At 44.2% G+C, this 23,640-nt stretch overlaps 1 protein-coding gene across 1 annotated transcript; it reads right to left on the bottom strand.

The window, feature by feature from the left end:
* Window positions 1–920: 920 nt before the first annotated feature.
* Window positions 921–22,885, bottom strand: ACER2 (alkaline ceramidase 2). The gene is made up of 6 exons (XM_082300867.1): window positions 22,746–22,885; window positions 16,378–16,492; window positions 15,359–15,500; window positions 4,797–4,934; window positions 3,190–3,327; window positions 921–2,485 (listed from the first exon to the last, which is right to left on the bottom strand). Exons 1-6 carry the CDS (start codon window positions 22,851–22,853, stop codon window positions 2,299–2,301), a joined length of 828 nt encoding a protein of 275 aa, XP_082156993.1. The 5' UTR covers window positions 22,854–22,885; the 3' UTR covers window positions 921–2,298.
* Between the last annotated feature and the right edge of the window lie 755 nt (window positions 22,886–23,640).

The raw sequence follows: 23,640 nt of genomic DNA, 5'->3' as shown, positions 1-23,640 counted from the left end.
TAAAGATTAGATAATAAAAATACAGGAGATGATTCTTGGCCTGTTATCTGCATTCATTTACTTCTTTAATAGCTGAATGCCCTACTGAGATTTTTTAAATTATAAAATTACTTCTTTGTGAGCAGTCAGACTCTGCAGAGTAGGAGACAGCAACTGACAGCAGATTAACTAGAGCCCTTTGAGTCAGAGGTTACTTTCAAGCAAAATATTAAGTAGAAAGGCTCCAGTCATTTTGAATAGTACATTATGTCTGCAGTTATTAGGTTCCCAAGCAATACTGAAAATAACTTACTTACCATTACATAATAATTTAGTAAACACTATCACAAAGTCTTTCTCAAAGTAGGGCCATGTTAGGCATCAGAAAACTTAGCTGGGTTCCAGCCAGCAATCCTATCTGTATAAGGATCTAATAATACAAATTTTAATACCTGAGAACTGTTTGAAACTGAGCATTTCATAATCAGGGAGAGAGGAAGGAAAAGGACAGAACAGCTGTTTCAAAGAGTAACAAACATTACTACATGAATTTTTACAAACAGGTTTCATACAAAAATTTTATCACTCTGTGTCAAAAAAAAGGTGTTTCAAATCTACGAGCAAGCGGTATAAATATGTACTGTTCCATTGGAAAGATTTTGCTGCTTTTATGATTTGGCAGTCATCTGACAGTAGTCTGCTCATCCACTTAACGATCTCATGAAGAAGTCGTATCTCCCACTAACAATTAGCTTTAAGAGTATCAGCATACACCTCACTTCTTGCTTTCTAAGCATAAATTTGAATATAAAATTTTAAAGGTCTTAAAATTCTTGAAAATTAATTCATGCCAAAGTTAATGCTAAAAGCCACTCTCATAAAGATGATACTGTATAGAGTACATTTTTGCATTGATAAAAAACAAGTACAACTTGAGATGTGTTAGCAAACGAGAAAATCATATTTCATGGTCTAATACTAAAAACGGAAATAACACTTATTAATAAAAGTGTACATTCAAAGCCTTAACCCACTTAGAGTTCTGATGAAATGTTAGTAGACCCTTTTTTCTCCAAAAACTGCAGCAATAAGCAGCTACAATTGCTAATATTTGAAAAACATGCCTGCACTTTGCACCATTTTTTTAAACAGGCCTAGTATTAATTGCTTGCAAGAACTATAGCCATTCCTGAACCTCAACACCAATAATCTTAAAACTAAATGGACCTAGACATCCCTTATCTTTACAAAACAGACTGAAAACAAACAGAAAATCTGAATCTTTCACAAGAATGCAAGACTCAAATATCACATCTCATTGCTCACTGAAATGTAGGTCTTCAGCTTGGTTTTTAAGCAGTTATCTACTTTTTTCCTAAGTATAACCAGTGGAGCACTGGGCTATTTTTTACATCACTTTGCAATGCGTTGGTGAGAAGTCAGCTCTCAAATTAGATGTGCAGCTAGGCACCTATGAGTTTTTATAGTTTAATCACACTGTCAATCCATGCTGACCTGAGATCTTACTGAAGTTAATGTTCACACTTCTGTGAGTGCTTCAATGCCAAATTCAAGACCAAACGTGTCTGTAGAGGTAGAGAAGGATTTCTGTGACATTTCTGCAAGAAGGAAATATGTGGCATACAAGTATTCACAGGACACTGGAAATACAATAAAATCCTTGAACTTCTACCTAGTTTTAGGGACTTCTGTCAGCTCCCTCGCATTTACACTGCCTAACTGCACTTACAGAGTTATCCTGCTGCAACACTGATCTCCTGTTATACTTGGGGAAGCAACCATGTGTTCTGTGATCCAAAGCAATGCACAGCCTGGGTGCCACACCGGGCTGGGAGCAGCATGGGCTATGAGCACACTCTTGTGGCCATGGGCAAGCACACCAAAATCAGAGCTAAGAAGGACACAGGATGGCATGTAGGCATCTTGGACTGCCTTCTTTCGCAAAGAAAGTTACAAAAGAAGTGGATCAAGCACCAGAGGTGACCTACTGCAAAAAGATCTTTCTTTGACCTTGGTATTTGAAAAGAGATTTTATCAAGAGAAATGCTACATCAAAAACACAGTGCAAAAAACAGAGGAGCCATTTGTTACTTTAGTGTTCAAGTGCCCCCATGTTCCTGCTTCCTCTCTCCTCTTCAGAGAGGAATGAACACACTTCCCTCCTCTTCCTACGACACTTGAAGTGCTGCCTATCTTAGGAAGAAGAGAAAACACAACACTAGTCATTTCTCATTATATAAATATTGTCCGTGCTGGAATATAAGTTGAAAATCCATCCCCATTCTATGGCTTCCAGCTTCATGTAATCTTCACAGATGTTTTTTTGTGTGCACAGAGGAGAGTGACGTAGGGAACTCCAATGAATGCCCACCTTTCACTGGGCCAGAACTTTATGACAGGGCCCTGCTCAGGGATCTCAGAGGCAGCATCAAAGTAAGCAAAGCAGACACATCCCAGATATGCCGCAAGGCAAATCAGAATGTGCCTGAGAATAGCCATCCACACACCAAGAAAGGGGGAAAAAAAAGGAAAGAAAAAAAGAATCAGTAACATAAATTCAGTAAAGCAATCAACTACATCACCATACTTTAAAATCAGTCTGTCCTTCACAATCTTCTCACAAGCCCCCCACAGGATTGCTGTCTGTCCTTTGCATGGAGGCAAAGAATATAGAGAACAAGGAAAACTACAAAACTGGTTTATCCCTGGTCTAAACAGGCTCCAGCTTTTTGGTTTCTCTGCACCTGACAGATTTGTGCAGAAATGCTGAGATATGGCACCTCAAATAAGTAACTGTGATTTGCTGGATAGTAAAAGAGAAAAGGCATCAAAGTCCTTCACTGCTCCTCCACTTCACCATCATTAACTAATCACTAATCCTCATTCATCATGAGGATTTCAATCATTATCAACGGCAGTGTAAGTTTTCATAGTCACAGCTACTGTTTTAGTAACCAGTATGGCAAGGAATTCAGTTACAATTACTGAACCTAGTGGCTTAAGAATCTGATCAGGCCAAAGAGACTCCTAAATCTGCCACCTTGAATAGCCTAAGACTTGCTCTGGGCTTATAAAACCTTACCATCAATTCTGTCTAGAACCAACCAGAAATAGCCACCAGGCAGCATAGAAGGGTAATGTGATGAATCACATTTAAATCAAACTTTGGACTTTATACACAACACTTACCACACACAGTGCAAATAGGGGAAGTTAAATGAGGACCAGATCTCACAAAACGCTTTGTCACTGATCCAGCAGAAAAGTGCTAGCATCCACCAAAGACCTGAAAAGAGACCCAGTTTGTATACACGCAGGTTTTCACACCTAAGGAGAAAAACATAAATAAATTGTTATAAAACAGTTCCAGACACATATCATTAAAATGACTCCACCATAAATGTGCTTAAGAGATGAACTTCGCTTACAGTAAGTCTGGCTCTGACACGAGGCAGTGGTGAGGTAACAAAACAAATCTTTTTATCAGTAGCTGTGTTTTGGGTATTGCCTTGAATACCAATGTGCCAATGGCAGGCAAACATCAAACTATTCTCATACCTAGGGAGGGGTGTTCTGGACAACTAGCGATTAGTTACACATGCTGTTCATTAACAACCAGCCATGCAGCAAGTGCTCAGATTTGCTTGTATTTGTTACTGTATGAAGACTCCCGTTAATGCTAAGGCACTTAAATTCCTCAGTGAGAGGTACTACTGCTGCTAACAGCACTGAACCATGTACCTAAGCAGATACACACATGAATATTGTTCCGCTACTGACCTTGTCCACAACTAACTTGTGTGCTGTTTCCAAGTGTCTTTGACCACAGAAATACACAGAAGGATGTCTAATGAGAAAAGATTCATGAACACCTTTACAAAACATTGTTTGGAGAGGCTTCCACTGTATACTGAAGCAGTGGGCAGACCAGGGTAATGTAGCTAACAGAAAAATCTCTATTCTAACAGATGCAGTCAGAATGAAGACATTTTGTTCTAACTCAACTTGTTTTGATGGACATATGCAACATATAAGAGCACGCCTAAGTTGTAAAATCTTTCTCAGACACTGGAGAAGAGGTGAAAAAGTTCAAATGTTAATATTCCTCTGGTCTTTTTTGCAGTGGGTAAAGAGATGGGGAAAAAAAGCCTCTGGACAGCTGCTGGTATCACTGTAACAGAAGAACTCTCTAAAATGTGGAAACCAGTCTCAGGTTCTTCTCTATTTGAATTCTGGTTTTATGGTTTCTACAACCCTGACTGATAGCTATCCTCCAAAATGTAGTGATTAACCTTATCTTTGTCACTCTGACTCCATCATATTATTCATCTCAGATGACAAAGTCATGCAAGACTCACAGTGCAATTTTGAGAGCTGGAACATCTTCCACATGTGCTTGGGCCTTGCTCCACATTCCCACTACCATCCAGACTGCAACCATGCCATCACCTCACCCTTACGCACACTGTATGGAAGAAATGCTGTCCATAAAGTGAAACCCCTGCCCTGATTCCACAACAAATAAACAAATTTGAGTTAGATCGGGTTGCAGTGAGAGGTATGTTGCAAGAACACAGAAAATATCTGACCTCCTATAATGTCCTAGGGAAAAAAAATCCTTGTCAAAAAATGTCTGAACTGCCAAGCAAGTTTATACTAGATTTGCTCTTGCACATGGAAGAACCATTTCTGATCTGCTGTCACAAGCACTGAAGACAGATCTAGTGTATCATCTCACAGGTGTCCTAAGGATCTGAGAAGGCAATGCTGCCTGCATTCAGAAGAATTGTACTTACCTCTTCAATTCAGCAATGAGCAAAGCTGTGCAGGGGACACCCAGAGTCATTAGCGAGATGTTGTTAATGGCAGGCTTAATGAAGGCCAGGCAGGTGGTAACACCAGACAGGACACCCACAGCAGCTTTAAATCGGCTCCTGAATAGAGTTCATATGGGCAGAAAAACTGCTTTTAATTCAAAACTAAACCCAGAAATTTTAAAATTACTTTAGTATGTTACAAAATTTAGGTCCACCTCTGCACACAGAACTGTACTTCCTCAAAAAAGTTCTGTCTCATCATTCTTCAAGGTTTTAATATGGATTTTTAGGATATTTTCTTATTGTTAATGCAGCAACTTCTACAGCCATGTTACAGTCTGCTTTACTTTCCTTTACTTCTTTAGAGCCTTCAAAGATACTGAAACTCACATGCTAAGTTAGAACATTTTCTTAATCAAATTCAACAGCAGGTGAGAAATTCCCAGATTTTTTTATAAGACTAAGATTTGGTATAGTCTTAGCAAAAATGAAATCACTATTGCACCCTATGTAGACAGCCTGTCAACCTCTAAATTAAATATATGTTAACTGTTGTTTAAACTTCAGGTTTGCACTTCAAACAACTCACTTCCAGTCTGTGGCTGGGCTATGGCAGGTAGAGGACCATCATGCTGCCCTTCAACTACTGGCCCATAGCTTTTTAAAACATTTGTTGTCCAAGGATGGCTCTTCTACATATGAAGTAGGGTCTCAATATATTTGTACAGTACCATTCCATGGCCACAAGTGTCATTAGCTTCACCTAGGCTCATTCCATTTGCTTTTTGCTTTAAAGTTTTTATTTCTGCTGTAAAGCAACAAGTTACTTAAGTAGGAAGTTCTGATCTGACACGAATGTCTTAATGAATAAATACATCACAAACTGGTCATGACAGATAATAACATTTTTATCATTGAAAACTCAAAGTGTGATGAGGATGAAGAAAGTGAAGAGCACAGGGTAGACATAATACTTGAGGACTAGTCAGGCAAAGCAAAAAACCTGAAAGTATTAACCAAACCTGTTCTAGGTTAGAGTTTTGTCTTGGCTTACAATGTAAGGTATGTATTCTATCACCACCTACAGCACCTTCTGATGGGCTGGTAACGGTTGGTCTTTTGCAACAGCTGCCCAAAGGGAGCCAAAATCAGCCTAAAGCGGGGCCATCTCGGCTAATGGGCCATCAAGGACTCCCCAGAATGACTGATGGAATTACATCATCCCATTGTGAGATGCCCTGCTGTGGAGGAGGAACCAAACAGTCCTACCTGTATATGATGTGGGGCTTGTGACACCACGATATCACCACTGGATTCCCAGATGACAAAGCTCTCGATAACCACTATTCTGGAGTCTCTGGACCTCCAGAGAAGGACCAGACCTTTCTACAGGATCACTGCTTCAACAAGACCATATCCATCTCTCCAATGGGACTGCTGCCACCACCCTGACCAACAGGGTGTCTGCTCGTACTCTGACTCTGTCAGTTTAAGCCAGTGTTTCTGTACTATTGCCTTTATTGTGAATTTTTTCTATTAAATTTTAATTCTGACCTGAAATCCCTCACAACATATTTGTGTGGAGTTAATTCCTCTCACTGGTTTGCCTTCAAACTGTCAAAAATAGGTTAGAAACTTATACTGTTACTAGTAATATTGTTAAATAGTTAATAATTGTCATGTTAATAATGCATGTACTGTTAAAAGGTTTGGTTATTATATTGTAAAAAGGGTACTGTGTTACACCTAAGTAAACTGCACCGCCCCCAAGCAATGACCCAGCTTGGACAAAACCCTTAAGAACCAATCCGTGCCTTAACCTTCATGCAAATGAAGGATCCAAACAGAGACCAGTCCAAAGTGACAAAAAACAGTATAAAAAGGAGGCATCCAGGTCAGTGAGGTGTGCCGCTCGTCCTTAAACATCGGGAACATCTCTGCTCTGAAGAAGAAGATCCAGCGCCAGCTCTGCAGCATCCACGCTTGTCGCTGACCGGGAGCCCTCCTGCTCTACTTCCCCGGACCATCAGCATGTGCTCTACCCGCAGACTCCTATGCTTTAGGCCACATAATAAAAGCTGAAATCACTTTAGAACCAGGAGTACGTTCCCATTTTTCACAAAACCAAGATGGGTTTGTTGCCCAGAATGTCTGTATACTTCAGAAGGGAATAAAGACCTTCCTAAAAAAGTAACTGTCTTGATATATTCTGTGAGAAGTGGATGGATACAATAAGATCTTTCCTCTCATCTCAGTATTTACAGTTTTAACACAAAGTTCAACAGAAACAGTGTTCTACCACAAAAGTGTTGTTATTCCTTTAAAACCCAATAGTTTAATATCTTGGTCCATATTATGAACATACCCTGCAGTATCAGAAGACAGTAGTTGATGAAATGTAACCTCTAGGTTTCTGGAGGCTCATTTACAGAGTTTACAAAAACTGAAGAGACTGGTTCTTGCCCCTTCTTTTCCCCTCATTAGGGTGCTGAAGACCACAGTGAGGTCTCCCCTCAGTCTCCTCTTCACCAAACTGAACAAACAAAGTGACCTCAGCTGCTTCTCATATGGCTTCCCCTCCAGGCCCTTCATCATCCTCATTAACCTCCTTTGGACACTCTAACAGTTTAATGTCTTTCTCATATTGCAGTGCCCAAAACTGCCCCAGCACCCACAGTGAGGCCGCCCCAGTGCAGAGCAGAGTGGGACAATCCCCCCCCCCCCCTTGCCAGGCTGGCGATGCTGTGCCTGATGCCCCCCAGTAACACAGTTCTTGTGCTCGAGGCACGAGCTCTGGTGGAGAAAGTCCAGCTGCGTTACTTCTGTGCGTCGCTGAAGCCACTTCGGCATCAGGAAAAGAGCTGCTGGCTGAGCCAGCTAGCTGGCTTCTGTGCAGAGGGAACACGGCAGGAGGCGATGGTATGGGCTCACGTTAGCTCGGAGACAAAGGAAGAGAGAGGCTGTTCTGGTCTGGCTCCTAACAGGTTTATTGTTAGAAGTGTCGCAACCAGAACAAGCTCAGAAGGGATGGAATGCGATGGGATCCTTCCCCGAGGCTTGTCCTCAATTTTATAGGCAATTTGAAAACCCCGGTGAAAGGGGAAAACAACCAATGAGTTACAAGCCAGGGGGAGGATACAATTTAACAAGAACCACTGGGGGAAACCGAGAGGCGGGAGTTATAACAGAGAACCAATGAACAACCGAGTAACCGGGAATTTTCCCGAACCCGGGGAGGTGGCTTGGACCCGGGCACCGCCCAGGGGGTGTGGCTTAGGCTTCTGAGCCGCCCCTCGACCCACCCTCTGAGTCTGCCTCTTGGGGAACTCGAACCAGGCTGGGATTGATTGGCATCACGCTGCCCCAGCCCTGCAGTGGGCAGGGTCACACCAACATCTCCCCCTTTATTGCCTTAAAATGAGGGGGAAGGCTTAAGGGATTTCAAAACCAAACACTTAAAAATGGAAAGGGCTAATAAAATTAACACCATAAAGAAACCCCATACAATGTCCTTGATCATGGAATGAATCCAGCTGCTGGAGCTCCTGGTGCACAGGAGGAGCTGCAGCAGCAGGTGGGACAGCAGCAGGTAGGACGTCATCACACAGTCACGGGTGGTAACTTTAGGAAAAGTATAACACAAATAAAATTAATACAAATACAATTAACTTAAATAACAATGGCTCCCTTGGATTCCCCCTCTTTCAAAACAAAACTGAGGGGTCATTTTGGGAAGGGAGACACATTCTAAGGAGACTAGGAAGTGGAGTGTTTGTTTTTCAGGCCTGGAGGAGGAGTCTTTTTTCCAGGTGGCTTGGTTTTTCTTCTTTTCCAGGCTGTGGCAGCTTCTTTCCTTTGCTTGGCATCTGCAGGTGGTCTCAAAAAGGATTTGATCCACTTCCCAGGGATCCATCTTGGACGTTCTGGGGTAGAAACACACCTGTAGCCTCTACCCTGGGGGACTAGGGGGTACAGGCCACGTATCTGTAAAGTATCAGGGTATTTTATTAGGACCTCAGGTCTCTCAGTCAGTTTATGTTTGGCAGAGTTTGTGAAGTGTCTCAGGATGGGAGGATCAGGTTCCTCATAGGAACAGTTTAAAAAGTTCAAAGTGAACAACGCTTTGGAAAGTCTTATGATGGGGGCAGCAATCTCATTGCTGCCTTTTTGTTGTTCTAGCAGTCTTTTTAGTGTTTGATGCTTTCTTTCTATGATGTGTAAGGTTCTCTCTGCCCTGGAAACTACACCTGCTACATAGGCTCCGTCAGTTACCAAATTAAATGGTTCACTGAACCGCTCAAATGCTCTGACCACGGCTGCAAGTTCTGCAACTTGTGGGGATCCTTCAACTACCTGCATATCAGACTCCCACTTCAGAGTGCGAGGATCCCTCCAAGTGATGACAAGACTTATGGGAACATCCAGAGCCATCTGAAAAGACTGTCAAGGCATTTAATGGTTTTCTGCTTTGAATTTCTTTTGGAATCAGTTTGAAGACTGAAGTAAACACTCTGTGTTTTTGATGGTGTATAGAAATTTGGCCTGGGTAGCTGTCTAGGGCGTATTGGAGATGCTCATTGTTTTGAAGGAGATTATCAAGTAAATCCATTGCCAATGGTAGGTAGATGCATGTGAAATCACACCCTGCAAGGGTGTGGAGGCAGGATCTAGCTTTCATCACCAGCTGAGCCATGAGTTCCTGTGGCGTTGTGACACTTTTGGACGGCTGGTGCGAGAGGAAAACCCACTCAATGATCAACAGGGGATCACTCTGCACCTCATCCCATTGAAATATCAGCCCGTGGAGGTATGGCATTTCCCCTAATACAATAAATTGAAAAGACAGACCTGGGGCACAGCAGTGTGCCTTCCAGGATGACAGCGCTTCCTGTGCCTTACAGATGGACTGTCTTGCCTCCTCTGTTAGATGCCTAGGTGACATGAGGTCATCTTTCCCTCGCAGAAGGTTGAACAGAGGAGCGAGATCTTCTGTCGTCAGCCCTAAGAGTGGCCTCACCCAATTTATGGACCCGCAGAGCTGGTGGAGTTCCTGCAAGGTCTTAGGGTTAGCATTAATTTTGACTTGTTGGGGAACCACAGTCTGTTCATGGATTTTCAGTCCAAGGTATTTAAATGGAGAGGTTTTCTGGACCTTTTCAGCCTGGATCTCAAATCCATTTGCCTCTAAGGCCTCGATTACCTTCCCTAATGTCCAGTCTAGATAGGACTGGTTAGGAGCACACACTAAAACATCATCCATATAGTGGAGCACTATTGCCTTTGCTGCTAACTTTCGGATGGGGGACAGAATGCGAGCAACATACCACTGGCGGATGGTGGGTGAGTTTTTCATGCCTTGCGGCAGAACTCACCACTGGTAGCACTGCATGGGAGCCTCTCGGTTGATGGAAGGTACCAAGAAGGCAAACCAGGGTGCATTGTCTGGATGCAGTGGGATCTTAATATCAATGACCACTAACTTCCACTGCCTAGAGAGCATGGAGGGTGAAGGCATTCTGGGCTGCAGGGGTCCCATGTCCTCAATGACTGCATTTATTTTCTGCAGATCATGGAGGAGGCGCCACTTGTCTTTCCCTGGCTTTTTGATTACAAATACCAGGGAGTTCCAAGGGCTATTACATGGTTCGATATTTCCTTTTTTTCAGTTGCTCCTCCATGAGTGCGGTGAGCGCCTTTAATCTGTCGTTTTTCAAAGGCCACTGATCCATCCAGATATATTTGTCAGAAATCCAATTTAATTTCTGGAAGGGGCGCTCCACAGTGGCCTTTACTAAAAATTTTGGGGTTGAGATGGAATTTCGACTTGAGCACCCCACTGGGACATGAGATCCCTGCCCTACAATGTAAATCCAGAGTCAATTACAAAAGGATGGACTGATGCTATCTTTCCCTCTGGACCCTCAATTTGGACAACTGCCCTGCTTCTCTGGGCAGATATAGATGCCCCCACACCCATCACGATACCTTCTGCCAGCTGCAGCTCCCAGTGTGATGGCCAGTCATTGGAGGAAATGACTGTCACATCTGCTCCCATGTCCGTCATTCCTGCTAGGCTGATGTCCGAGCCTTGGCAAGACAGTTTGCAATTAAGCATGGGTTTGTCATTCCCAACTACCTCAGCTCAGAAGACAGAGGGGTTGTAGTTCTGTGGCGGACTACTGGGCATGAGAATAGCTTGGGCTACAACTTGGTTAGCAGCAAGAAAATAGGGAGGGTTAACACATTGGATATTGACAGTAAAGAACCCTTGTGGGCCCACTTGAACAATTTCTGGTGTAACACAAATGTCAGCTGGTGAATGTACAACATCTTTTAACACAAACAATATACAGTCTCTCAGATTCTCGCAACTCATGACGATTCTCCAGGGTGTCACCGAGTCCATTTGAGTTGCAGTGGTAACCATTTTCCTAGTGGCAGTTTCTTGATTCATTCCCCCGCATGGCCCTGCCAATCCATGTGGTCCGGTCAGTTTTTTGGCTGCATCCCATCGGCAGCAGGTGATGACATTTGCCCTGGGGAGACAGCTTGGGAACCCTGATTAATTGGAGCCAGAGCTCTGCAGTTTCAGGCAAAGTGCCCTGGTTTGCCACACCTGTGACAGACACAATTAGCATTTCTATCTCCCTGAGATGCTGTTGCATCAGCAGCGGCTGCAGTTCCTATTAAATTTTTCCATTTTTAAATTTGGCTGATGAATTGGCACCAGTGTCGTGCAAGCATGCATCATTTGACTTAAGGTCGGTGGAGGTTCAAATGGAAGACCCAAAATCACTCTTTTACAAGCATCATTGGCATTAGTCTTTTCAATTTACATTATAATATGCCCCCTTGTTTTCAGATCTTCCACTTGTCTTTCCACTACGAGCCTCAGTTTATCCACAAAATCAATAAATAGCTCATTTTGCAGTTGCCGAATCTCAGTATAATTCAATTGAGGAGCTAATTTAGGGGGCATCATTAAGAACGCTTGCTGAGCTGCTTGCTTTACAGCATTCAGGACCGGCTCTGGTGTATTTTGAGCCTGGTTATGGGGCTTGGCTAATAATCCCTCATCAGTAAGGTGATCCATAGAAAAGTTGTTTGGATCCTGCAGTAAAATTGGGAGGACCTCTCCCAGTTGCTTTCTCCAACCTTCTTCCTACATTTGGAATTCGGATGGGGAAAGCAAGCAGGAGAAAATGCTTTTGAGGTCATGTGGCACAATCACTGTACTGGTGAGAGTTATCTTAAGAAGGTCCTTAAAATACTGACTCTCCCTCCCAAATTCTTCCTGGGCTTTGCAAAGCTCTTTCAGCCCTGCAGAATCAAAAGGTTTCCATGTGGGATTATTGCCAGTTCAATCATATGTTACAGGAGCAGCAAAGGGATAGGAGGAAGCTGAGGGGACTGCCGGGCCCGATTTCAAAATGCTGTCAGTTCCGGTTTCTACCCCATGGGAACCAGAAGAGGGGGTGTGGGAACCAGGAAGTCCTCCACAGGGGGCGGGGTTCGAGGACCAGGGGTGTGGTCACAGGATGGGCGGGGATTCCCGATGCAGGGGGTGGTACCCAATGCATGGGAGGAACCCAGTGATGTCACATCTGGGAGCAGGGATAGGAAAGGGTTGGGGGCAGGAGGGCTAAAGGGACTGTGGGAAGAAGAAGAGGGGGGAGGGGTGAACTATGCCATGTGGTCAGCGCCATTGTTCAGACACGTGGAGTGGCGGGGGGACAATGGCAAACAGCATTTAGAACAGTTTTCTGGGCTTACAACTGGGGAAGAGGGCAAGTGATAAGGGGTTTGGGAAGAGGTCGAGGCATCCTGGCCAGAGCTACCCCAACAGGGTGGCTGAAAGACCGAGAGGGGTCAGAGAGAAGGTAGCAACTCTGTGCCTCTGGGCATATCACCCCATTTGGTTTTTCCAATGAAGGGGAAGTGGAATGAAGAGCAGGAGGGGAGGAAGGAGGGATACAGGAAGACCTGTGGGGGGATCTGTGCTTTTCTTTTACTTTCTGACCCATTTTATGCAAGACCCAAAGGACTAGAACTAGAGGAAAGAATTTTTCTCCAGAGGAGTCCGCTTTTCGCTTTAAATCAGTAATCTTATCCCCCACAGCCTGCTAGAAAGCAGGAGATTTTAAATTTGCAGGAGACACTTGATGGTAAAAGAAAAGCCAGTAAACTGTTTTAACAGACCCTTTGAAAATTTAAACCCATTAACTGAATGGAATTTCGCAACTTGGAGAAAAACCTCTCTTTGGGGCTGAGAGAGTTTTGATCCCATCTCTCTCTCAGCACTTCTTCCACCTGCCACCCGCAAAATGAAAAAAGAAACAAAATACCAGGGACTGGGGATACTCACACAAGTTTCAGAAATCAGTTAAAAGGTGTCCAGTCCCAAACTAAAAGGCACAGGTGGGGTTCTCCAAGGCATGGCTGCTCTCCCAAGTCAGTTCAGTGCAGAATCAGTGGGAGTCAGCAGCCTTCTTAGGGCACCGCTCCTAAAACAGAGTGGACTGCACCGAGAGGCGTCAGCAGGTCCGAAGTCGCTTCTTTTCGCTGTCCACCGACAGCCACGACGTCGCAGGGATCCACTTGCGTGAGCCCCACGCTTGGTGCGCCAACCTAACGCAGTTCTTGTGCTCGAGGCACGAGCTCTGGCGTGCCCCAGGTCAGAGAGAGTCCAACTGTGTTCTTCTGTGCCTCACAGAAGCGACTTCGGCATCAGGAAAAGAGCTGCTGGCTGAGCCAGCTAGCTGGCTTCTGTGCAGAGGGAACACGGCAGGAGGCGATGGTATCGGCTCACGTTAGCTCGGAGACAAAGGAAGAGAGAGGCTGTTCTGGTCTGGCTCCTAACAGGTTTATTGTTAGAAGTGTCGCAACCAGAACAAGCTCAGAAGGGATGGAATGCGATGGGATCCTTCTCCGAGGCTTGTCCTCAATTTTATAGGCAATTTGAAAACCCCGGTGAAAGGGGAAAACAACCAATGAGTTACAAGCCAGGAGGAGGATACAATTTAACAAGAACCACTGGGGGAAACCCAGAGGCGGGAGTTATAACAGAGAACCAATGAACAACCGAGTAACTGAGAATTTTCCCGAACCCGGGGAGGTGGCTTGGACCCGGGCACCGCCCAGGGGGTGTGGCTTAGGCTTCTGAGCCGCCCCTCGACCCACCCTCTGAGTCTGCCTCTTGGGGAACTCGATCCAGGGGATGGGCTGGGATTGATTGGCATCACGCTGCCCCAGCCCTGCAGTGGGCTGGATCACCGCAACACCCCAGGACAGGGTTGGCCATCCTGGCTGCCAGGGAACTGCTGATTCATGTTCAACTTGCCACTGACCGGGACCCACAGGTCCCTTTCCATAGCACTGGTCTCCAGCCTCTCATTCCCCAGTCTGTCCATACATTCAGGATTGCCCCATCCCAGGTGCAGAACCCAGCACTTTCTCTTGCTGACCTTCACCTGGCTGGTGATTGCTCTCATTTGTGGAGGCCTCTCTGCCCTCAAGGGATTTAACAGCTCTTTCTAATTTAGAGTGGTCCTTAAATTTACTTAGTGTTCCTTCAAGTCCTGTGTCCAAGTCCAAGTCATTTATGAAGATGTTGAAGAGAATTGAGCCATGCACAGAGGCTGTATACAGTAATTAAAGGTACATTCTACCCAGTGCAAGCTATTTTGAGGAATGGTCAGTCTAGGCACCAAACTTCTCTCCATGCATTAGCAACTTCTAATCTGGCAGATGTCAGGAAAAAACCAAACAAACAAAACCCCCAACAATCAAACTCAAAAAAATCCTGCAGAGAGTAACAGTGTAAGAGGGCAAAAGGCAGAAGTCTCAGCAATCTTCAAAGAGAACATTGATGCTGCAATTCAAGCCTCTCCATTATGTCAACTTCTTTATTGCATAAAAGAACAACATGCACAATGGTTTTATGGTGGGGCAAACCAGTTTAAACTGGCTATAATGGTTTTTTTTTTTAAACGTGCAAGAAAAAGAAAAAAATTCCTTTGCAACAATAGATTTCTAAAGAAACACTTAGCCTTTCAATACCTAAACACCATCCTTAACCACTGCCTTAAAAATTCAGATGAACATTCAGCTGACTTTCACGGGCTCACTTGTATATATACACTTCAGGATATACAAAAGTGAAAGATGGCTTCTCCTACATTAGCTGTAAGTTATATAAACTACTCATTGTAAAAGTCTCCCTAGAATCAACAAGAATAGACAATTCCAGAGGAACTGTCATCTCATGAATCACCTGAAGACGAATGACCAAAGTCATCTCATCTAATCACCTGAAGTTACAGGACACAAACCCCACCATCAGCAACTGCAGACTCAGGAATTCTGGACAAAATGGGCTGAGTGAGATACAAGCAGCTGGAAGAGAATGGAATAAAAAAATACTCCAGTAACAAAAATAGCAGTGATAGTGGTAAGGTTGATAACTTGGTGCCATTATGTGCAGGTTTAGCACAAGAAGTTTCAAGAAACATGGAAGTGTACATGTATGATTGTATGATTACCTGTCATTTCGAAAAACTCTGGGCAGGTATCTCCTAGGGAACCACATGGCAAGAGCACACATCAGAACCCAGAGAATAGCCAGCTCATCCAGCATCTGGCCCAAGAAACTGAGGGTGGCATGAAAATAAACAGATCCAATTCCTGGAAGAATGAATCAAAAGACAGTATGAACAGCTGCAGTACCGTAACAGACTGAAACACTCTGCTTCTGCTTAGAACTTCGCAGGAGATGGTAGCTACCATTTGGTCTAGAAAAGGTTATAAAAAGCACCAACTTTACTAACAGGCAATCTAGCTCATCATACCCTCATTCATCATGAAGAAAAGTATGTTATGAAAATACATTACAAAAGCAGCAGCTAAAAATGTCAGCTACTACTAGAAGAGATGTGCATGAAGAAACATCAGGTGAAAAATTATAAAGCAAAACCAACTAAGAAATAAAAGCCAAATGCTGCTTCCAAATTTTCTCAATAGCACAGGAATGGGTAAGACAAAGATAAAAAACAGCACCTGATGACTACTCCATGATAAAGGTTTACAGGTGGAAAGTGTCACACTGCCCCAGAGGGCTCTGATTACCCCCGTGAAGTACCTCCAGGAATGAACAAGCTTCAGAATCTCACATCTACATCTTTGGGCCTTCTCAGACTGTACTTCTCAGTACAGTCTATTGCTCTCTTCAGTTGCACTGGCACTTTGGCTCTCATTTAAGCAACAATAGAGGGAAGAGGGCCAGCACTGCTGTAGAGTAAACCCAAACACAAAAAAAAAGAAAGTATGCAAGGAAGGATTGGAAGGGAACAGAACTATAGCTGAACTTCCCACCAACCTCAGTTTGCAAAAGTCATTTTACCTCCAGAAACTATGGCTGCTTTGGCTTTAAGCATGTACAAGAAAACGCTTCCGTAGAGGTCAGGATTGCTTTATTTTAAAAAACAGTCAAGTGCAAGCAGGAAAAACCAGTGTCCTCTCTCCGTTCACACATGAGATGACAAACACAGACTAACCAACTTACCAACCACGACTAGCAGAATCCATATTAAATATATTCCACTGTTGAAGCAGATTGCGTATTGACGGAACAAGCACATACATATGGGCGGTAAAATGAAAAACAAGACGTTGCTTATCTAGGAAAGAAAAACAAACAGTCTCTCAAAGACAGAAAATAAACAAATCTTAAATATCCATAGGCTTTCAAAGACATCCATAATAACATTTTGTCATTCAGTGAAGCCCCAGCTCAACAAATTATGAGCCCTTGTTTCTCCCTATGCTGAGCTGTTTTTGCAAAAGCATCAACTTGTTTTGTTTAACATCATTAAATTAGTAACAGCATAAAAACTTTTGGCAATGTAAAATGTGACTAGTCATCTTTAAATCACAATTCAAGTCAATTCCCAAAGGAGTTTTATTGGGAATCTACAAATATTCAAGACTGTGGTTATTCAGAAAGTGTACAAGATCAAGGTACTGAGGACCTGTGAGTGACCTGTCCTCTCAATGGCTATCAAGCCTAGCATGGAAAAAGCACTAGAAGTACTGGCACTAGGAAGAGCTAGATAAGCTTTGTGGAAGTCAATTTATTGAGCAATAGCTATTGTCTGGAAGGTCTGAAATACAACACTAGGCTAAAAGAGTTAGAACCCCTTTTGTGCAGGGTAAAGAGAGCCTGGAGCTTTAAGTCCTTTTACAACTCAATCTTTTCCCTCAGTTCTCCACTAGACGCAACTGAATACGACTGAAAACTAGTTACAGGAAGGTGGAAAGGCTGATAATTCAGACCACTCCTAGGGGTTTTTTTAATTTAATATGTATGATTTGAATGACGACATGTTTTCTGTTTTTTCTTGCTTACCAACAGCCTAAAGCATGATGCTCTGAAAACTGAAAGCACTTCACTAGCAATTAGCAGGAACTGTCATTGTAGTAGTGATCACTTGATTCTCCCAGGAGCTGCCAGTGCTGAGGGCCAGCCATGGCACAGTAACTGAGCAGTTATGAAAAGACTCTATTGCTGCTTCACAATGGGCCAAAGGACAAATCTCCAGCCTCAGCTTTCTCATGTTTGTCTGCTTAGCCCAAGCACAAGAAAAAAACACCCCCAGCAACACTCCTCTGAAGCTAATATAGAAAACAACTCTGGGCCAAGAACATTCCTTTGGGACAGATCATATCTTAAAAAAAATTTACAAACTTGTACCGACAATAATGAAAATCTAGTGGAGAACTAATTCAAGAACAACATACAAATTTTTTCGTTCAGCTACTGTTGTCCACCTCTCAACACAGCCTAAGAATAGATTTTAAGAGGCAGATCAAGTTGTTTTAACTCCTGTAAAGCAACCTACACACTCAACAAAACAGGTTCACCTGAGCAACTTCTGTTCACAAAAAAATGCACCAGTCTCCATGCAACAGAGACTGTCAGCAACGTTGGGAATACAGTCATGGACCAGGATCCCAGTGCATGATGTTCTTATACATACACAGACCAGGAAGACTTCTGTCACTCCAAAGCAGGTAGGAAGACTACACAGCAGGGATGACGGAATATGAACAAGTCCTCTGGGGGCCTGAGAGTGGTCTATGCATCCTAGGCTTTTAGACACAGTTAGGCCAAAGGGAAGTGTCAAGGGGCAAAAATAGGTGCTTATAAACCAACTGGTTTGGAAGTAAACTCTTCCATCTCTACAGCTGAAACTGACCAATTGTTCCGGTTTGGCCAAATTTAGAAATATATCCTCTGAGAGAAGGGACCCTCCCCCACCAGGTTCGGGAAAAAATAAATTTTCCTCGAAGGAAAGTGAAGGAGATAAAACTATTTATTTAACAAACACACGGGAAAAGGAAAATAATGCTAAATAATAAAATCTTTCTCTGTGGAGGAAAAACCTGGGAAAGTGTTAGGGTCCTCCCTTTGTCCTCCTCAGAGCTGGGACTTGGCCCAGGGCCAGGCCCTCTGTGCCTGGTGGAAAGTCCTCCTGATGTGCTCTGATGCTAAAGCAATCAAGCAGTCCAGTAGAAAAGGGAGAAAATCCGAAATTCCAGGGAAGGAAAAATTCAACTCTCAGTCTCTCTCCAGAGAACAAAGCAGCTGAACCACTGACGAAAAAGAAAAAAACTGTCCTGGGCGCAGCAAGCTGGGTGCTTCCTCCCTCCCCTGCCACAGCTGGAAACAAATTGCTATCTGTGTGTGACCTTGAACAAGCTGCAAACTGCTTTGAAAAAGTTTTGCTCAGTTTTTTCCTTCCCCCTCTCAGGCTCAGTTTAGAGGCATAGAAAGGCACAGGAATTAACTTCTGGGCATAGGCAGCGATACGGGATACACATCATAAAGTCACCCCAAGACACCAATGAAGAAAATCAGAACAGGCAATCACAGTCTGTAAAAATTTGGCTAGAAAGTCCTTATTCTGCCTAGGAACAAGATGACAAAGGACACACTAGATCTACTTACCACAGCTGTAGCAATGTAGAGTTATACAAGTGATTAGCCAACACTCATGCTAAGGTCCTGCCTGCAAATGCAAGAAACCCCTTGCGAACTGGAGCCTGAGCATGACTTGTACTCTTCGCAGTGGCCATCAGGAGGATTTCCTAACATCTCAGAAGCTGGAATAGTTTTAGTGCTGAAAATTTCAATACTGAAGTATGGCTTCAGAAAGTACGTTGCATGTGCATTTTTTATATTAATACACAACTGACCTCCATGATTTGGTAATGTACAATTCAAATACTTTTATAGTTACAATAAGTGCAAAAATTTACATCGGTAGTACAGAAAATTTCCTTTGGCATCTGCTAAAGGCAACAATTAGATGTTACAGTTCTGGAAAACAGGCAAGTAGTCCTTCAATAACAGTCCATTCTTTTGGCTTCATACAATTCTGGACCTTTAGTTTTAATTTCCAGCTAATGAATTATATTATAGGAATTCAGGACATAGGCCTATAAGACAGAGAGAATGGGCTTGCTCAGATCATGATCATGCAACTTCACTCACATCTGGCCACTGTCCTGACACAGTACGTTTCCTGCAGTCCTACCAACGCACATGTATTCTTCACTATTTATTACATCTCCCAGAGAGCAGCAGCATTCAAATACCACAGAGAAGCTTACTGCACAACATCTTTCTGAGCAGAAAGCAAATAACTAAAGTAGGTCCCTGTAACATCAGAGGGAGTGTATCCTCCATACCTGAGCATGTCATTTACATACACTATAACTCTTCTGTGGTAAAAAAAGATGCTTTAGGGAGAGTACAAGCATTCTCTAACACTCTTAAGACTACCTCATAACTTTTTAAAACTTTGATTTCCATGCAACTAGGGAACAAAAGAAGAGGAATAAAACCCTGGCAAATAAGACCCTTCTTAAATGGAAATGACAAGCACAACTAAATGCAACATATTGAACTGATAAGTACTGACTTTCCCAGCCAACAGGAAGAAACCCCAACAGTTTCCAGGTATTTAAAACATAAACAATATCATTTTTGTATCAGAACACATTACTTCATTCATTTCAGAAGGAAAAAAAAAAACAGAAAAAAGATACTTATAACTATTCCTTCAATTTGAGCTACAGAATGTTTTGTGGCCTATTTACTGAAAAAAAGTAAGACCTGAATCACTTTAGTTAGACAAAAATCATGTTAAGTCTAGCCTGTGTATGTTTAAAAAAATTAGTCTGATCAATTTATATAAAACCTCTGAACAGATTTCTCCTACCGATTTAATCCTGGTGATTGCTTTGGTTTAAGTCCCACCAGAACAAATAAATAATTTTTTTAAAAATACTTTTCATATAAGCTGCTCCAGTTTTGTGCTTACATGAATACTGCATGAGACCTCAACCACAACTCTGACCTCAGCCATGACAGTTTAAAGTGCAGATTAGCAAGGTTTTAATCTAAAGCTTAATGACCCAGATGCCAGATTCAGGTCTGCTGAAGAGTGCTTCCTGGAACTTCAAGGGAGTTTGAGTCAGTCAGAATGAACACCCCCTAAAAGGATTAAAATTTAGATGCCACCTAAGATACTTTTTGGAGTAGGGCAAAAACTTCTTAACTGTCCTGTGAACATCCCCATCAATCCACTGCAACTAACTGTTTTAATTTTCAGAAGTTGCTAACACAGAAATCAAACCCTAACCATGACATGGTATTACTGAAGAGAGCCTAAACATGACTACCCTCAACATGGCCTCTTTTTTTCCTCCTCTTTCAGTGAACACCTCACTGATTTGTACACAGCTGCCACAACACAGCAGGCTTTGGGGCAAACATTTTTCTGTGTGTCCACCTGTCTGAAGCCTCAGTTATTCATCTGGACACAAGTGCAGCTTCTAGCATTTCGGCAAGCTTCTATACCACTGCTAATCACCTCAGTACAGTGTTGTGGTTTAATCCCACAACTGCCCAGCTGCTTGCCCACTCCCTTCACAGCAGGACGTGGGAGAAAATCAGAAGGGTAAGTGTGAGAAAACTTGTGAGGGTTGCGATAAGAACAGTTCAATAGGGAAAAAAATAGCTGTTCACACAAGCAAAGTGAAACAAGGAATTCTTTCAGCATTCCTCATGGACAGGCAGATGTTCTCCATGCCCAGGAAAGCAGGGCCCCATCACACGTAACAATGACTTGGGAAGACAGATGCCACCACCCTAAATGTCCCAACTGCTTCCTTCTCCTTCCTCCAGCTCTACATGCTGATCATGATGCCATATGGCCTGGGAAATCCATTGGGTCAGTTGGAATCAGCTGTCCCAGCCATGTTCCCTCCAAAAGCCTTTTGTACCCCCACCCCACTGGCTGCTTGGGTGAGGTGAGGAGCAGAAAAGGCCTGAGTAACCTCTGCTCAGTAGTAATGAAAACACGCCTGAGTTATCAACACTTTCCAGAACAAAACATCACCCCATACCAGCGCCTGTGAGGAAAATTCACTCTACTCCAGACAGAACCAGCACACACATACCCATCCCCCTGCATAGCTGGCTACAGAACACATTTGCTGTCTTCAATAACTTGTTTATCCTGACCTTTTCCTCCCTTTGTTTTTGGTTCTTGCACAGTGACATCAGACATACAAAAAAAGCTGACAGTTTCCCTTACACACCCTCAAAATTCGCCAATGTCACAGACCGGCCACCATCTTTAGGACTTTGGCAGCTAAGTACAAGAAAAAAACAAGTTAGCAATGTATACAGTGTACCATGGAATTATTTGTTCTATGTGTACAGAACCTCCCATGATACAAACTCCAGTGGGGGAAGCCAGATATCTACTTCTTTCTTCCACTCTATGTTGGCAGTCAACACAGCTTGAAAGGGAAAGACAGTTCAGACAAGGCTGGAATTTGGGAGAAAAAATCTGTCCACTTTAAAGTGTAAAAGAGACAAAGCAGAAGCTCCAGCTCCTCATTTGTGCACACACCACCTCCTATAGAACAGAAAACAGACTGAGCATTTGCAGGTTTGCTCCTGGACACGTGTTTTTCATGGAAGGGCAAACTACCCGAAAGCCTGATGGATTATCTTACTCTAGGGGATCTGTCACTGACATTCTTTACATCAACAGGACGTCAAGAGCATTGCTCCCTTTCCAAGATGTGTGGTACAGTGCAGTCTGGCTCTGCTGCTGTGGCTGTGTTTTTTGTAAGTTCTCTCCAGCAGCTGAAAGGTATTAGAAAGGTGTGATAAGACTCAGGGGTAAACCATGACTAACTGGAAGGAAGCAACAATTACATTATTCCTCTTCCCTCTCCTTCCATTCTTCAGTTACTTTCTTAAACAGACATCTCTTCCTTTTGAAAAATACACTCTTGACTTCAGCTGCAACATTACGGCAAACTGTCCGTGAAAACTTTGCCTTCTTGGAGCAAAACATATTTGAGAGAAATCCAGTTTTGCCTCCAGACACCAAGGTACGTTTTTATCTTGGCCCATCACTGCCTTGCACGCCCATCAAGGCACTGACACCTGTTTGTGAAAATGGATACCAGACCACGGCAATCTAGCACCAAAAATTCGGTGTTTGGCCACTACAAGGCTCGACAAAGACGAGGACAAAGCCTGCTGCACACTACTTACCGGTAGCAATACGACTAGTAAACCTCCCCATTTCATACCTCAAAAACTAGGTAAAAATCCTCTAATTTTAGGCATGCCAGCGACTGGAGAAGGAAAAGAAGTTGCCAGGTATAGAAGGACATGCTACAATCCCACGAAAGCCCCACAGGAGACGGAGCTGGCAGGCAGCAGGAGCCCCCCGGGCTGCAGCGGGACCTGCCCGCCGCCGCCCGCTCGCCCGCCCGCCCACCGCCCCCGGTGCCGAGGCGGCCGCCGCTCCCGCGCCGCCGGGCACCGCCGCCACCACGCACCGTGTTGTAGAACTCGGCGATGGCGGGCACGATGGTGTAGTTGTCCTCGCACCAGTCCACCTCCGAGCTGCCGGCCCGCAGCGGGTCCCACCACAGCAGCGCGCCCATCGCTGCCCCCCAAGCCACCACTCCGGCTCGGCCCTGGGGCGCTACGGGGCGGTGACCGCGCCCCCGCCCCTCCCTCCGCGGCCCGCGCAAGAGGCGGGGCAGCCCCAGGCCGGCCCTCCACGGGCAGAGGTTTCGGGGGCCCGCAGCGCTTGGGCTTCCTGCGCCTGCCCCGAACGTCGCCGGGCAGCCGGGCGGTGGGACCGCCAGTTCCCCGTTCCCGGCGGCTTTGAGCAGCCAGGTCCTCCACAGGCGTGGGCAGCACGCCTGCCTCTCTTGTACGCTTAGAGGTATCTCACACAGAATCACTGAATTGTTAGGTTTGGAATGGACCTCTGGAGATCATTCTGTCCAACCCCCTGCCAAGGCAGGGTCACCTAAAGTAGGTGACATAGGAACACGTCCACGTGGATTTTGAATGTCTCCAGAGAGGGAGACTCCGCAACCTCCCCAGGCAGCCTGTTCCAGTGCTCTGCCACTCTCAGTGTGAAGAAATTCTTCCTCACGTAGAGGTGAAACTTCCCGTGTTTTAGTTTAGGGCCATTACTCTATGCTGTGCCACTGGGAACCACTGAAATTAGTCTGGCGCCATCCTCTTGGCACCCACCTTTGAGATACTTCTATTGATGAGATCCCCTCTCAGTCTTCTCCAGACTAAACAGACCCAGCTCCTGCAGTCTCTCCTCGTAAGAGAGATGCTCCAGACTCCTTGTGGCCTTCCAGAGTAGCTCCTTGTCTCTTTCGTGCTGCAGAGGCCAGAACTGGACACAGGACACAGGGTCAGCTCCAG

This window comes from Coloeus monedula (assembly GCF_965178545.1).
Source record: "Coloeus monedula genome assembly, chromosome: Z".
NCBI lineage: Eukaryota > Metazoa > Chordata > Aves > Passeriformes > Corvidae > Coloeus > Coloeus monedula.
This window is presented reverse-complemented; position numbering and strand designations above follow the sequence as displayed.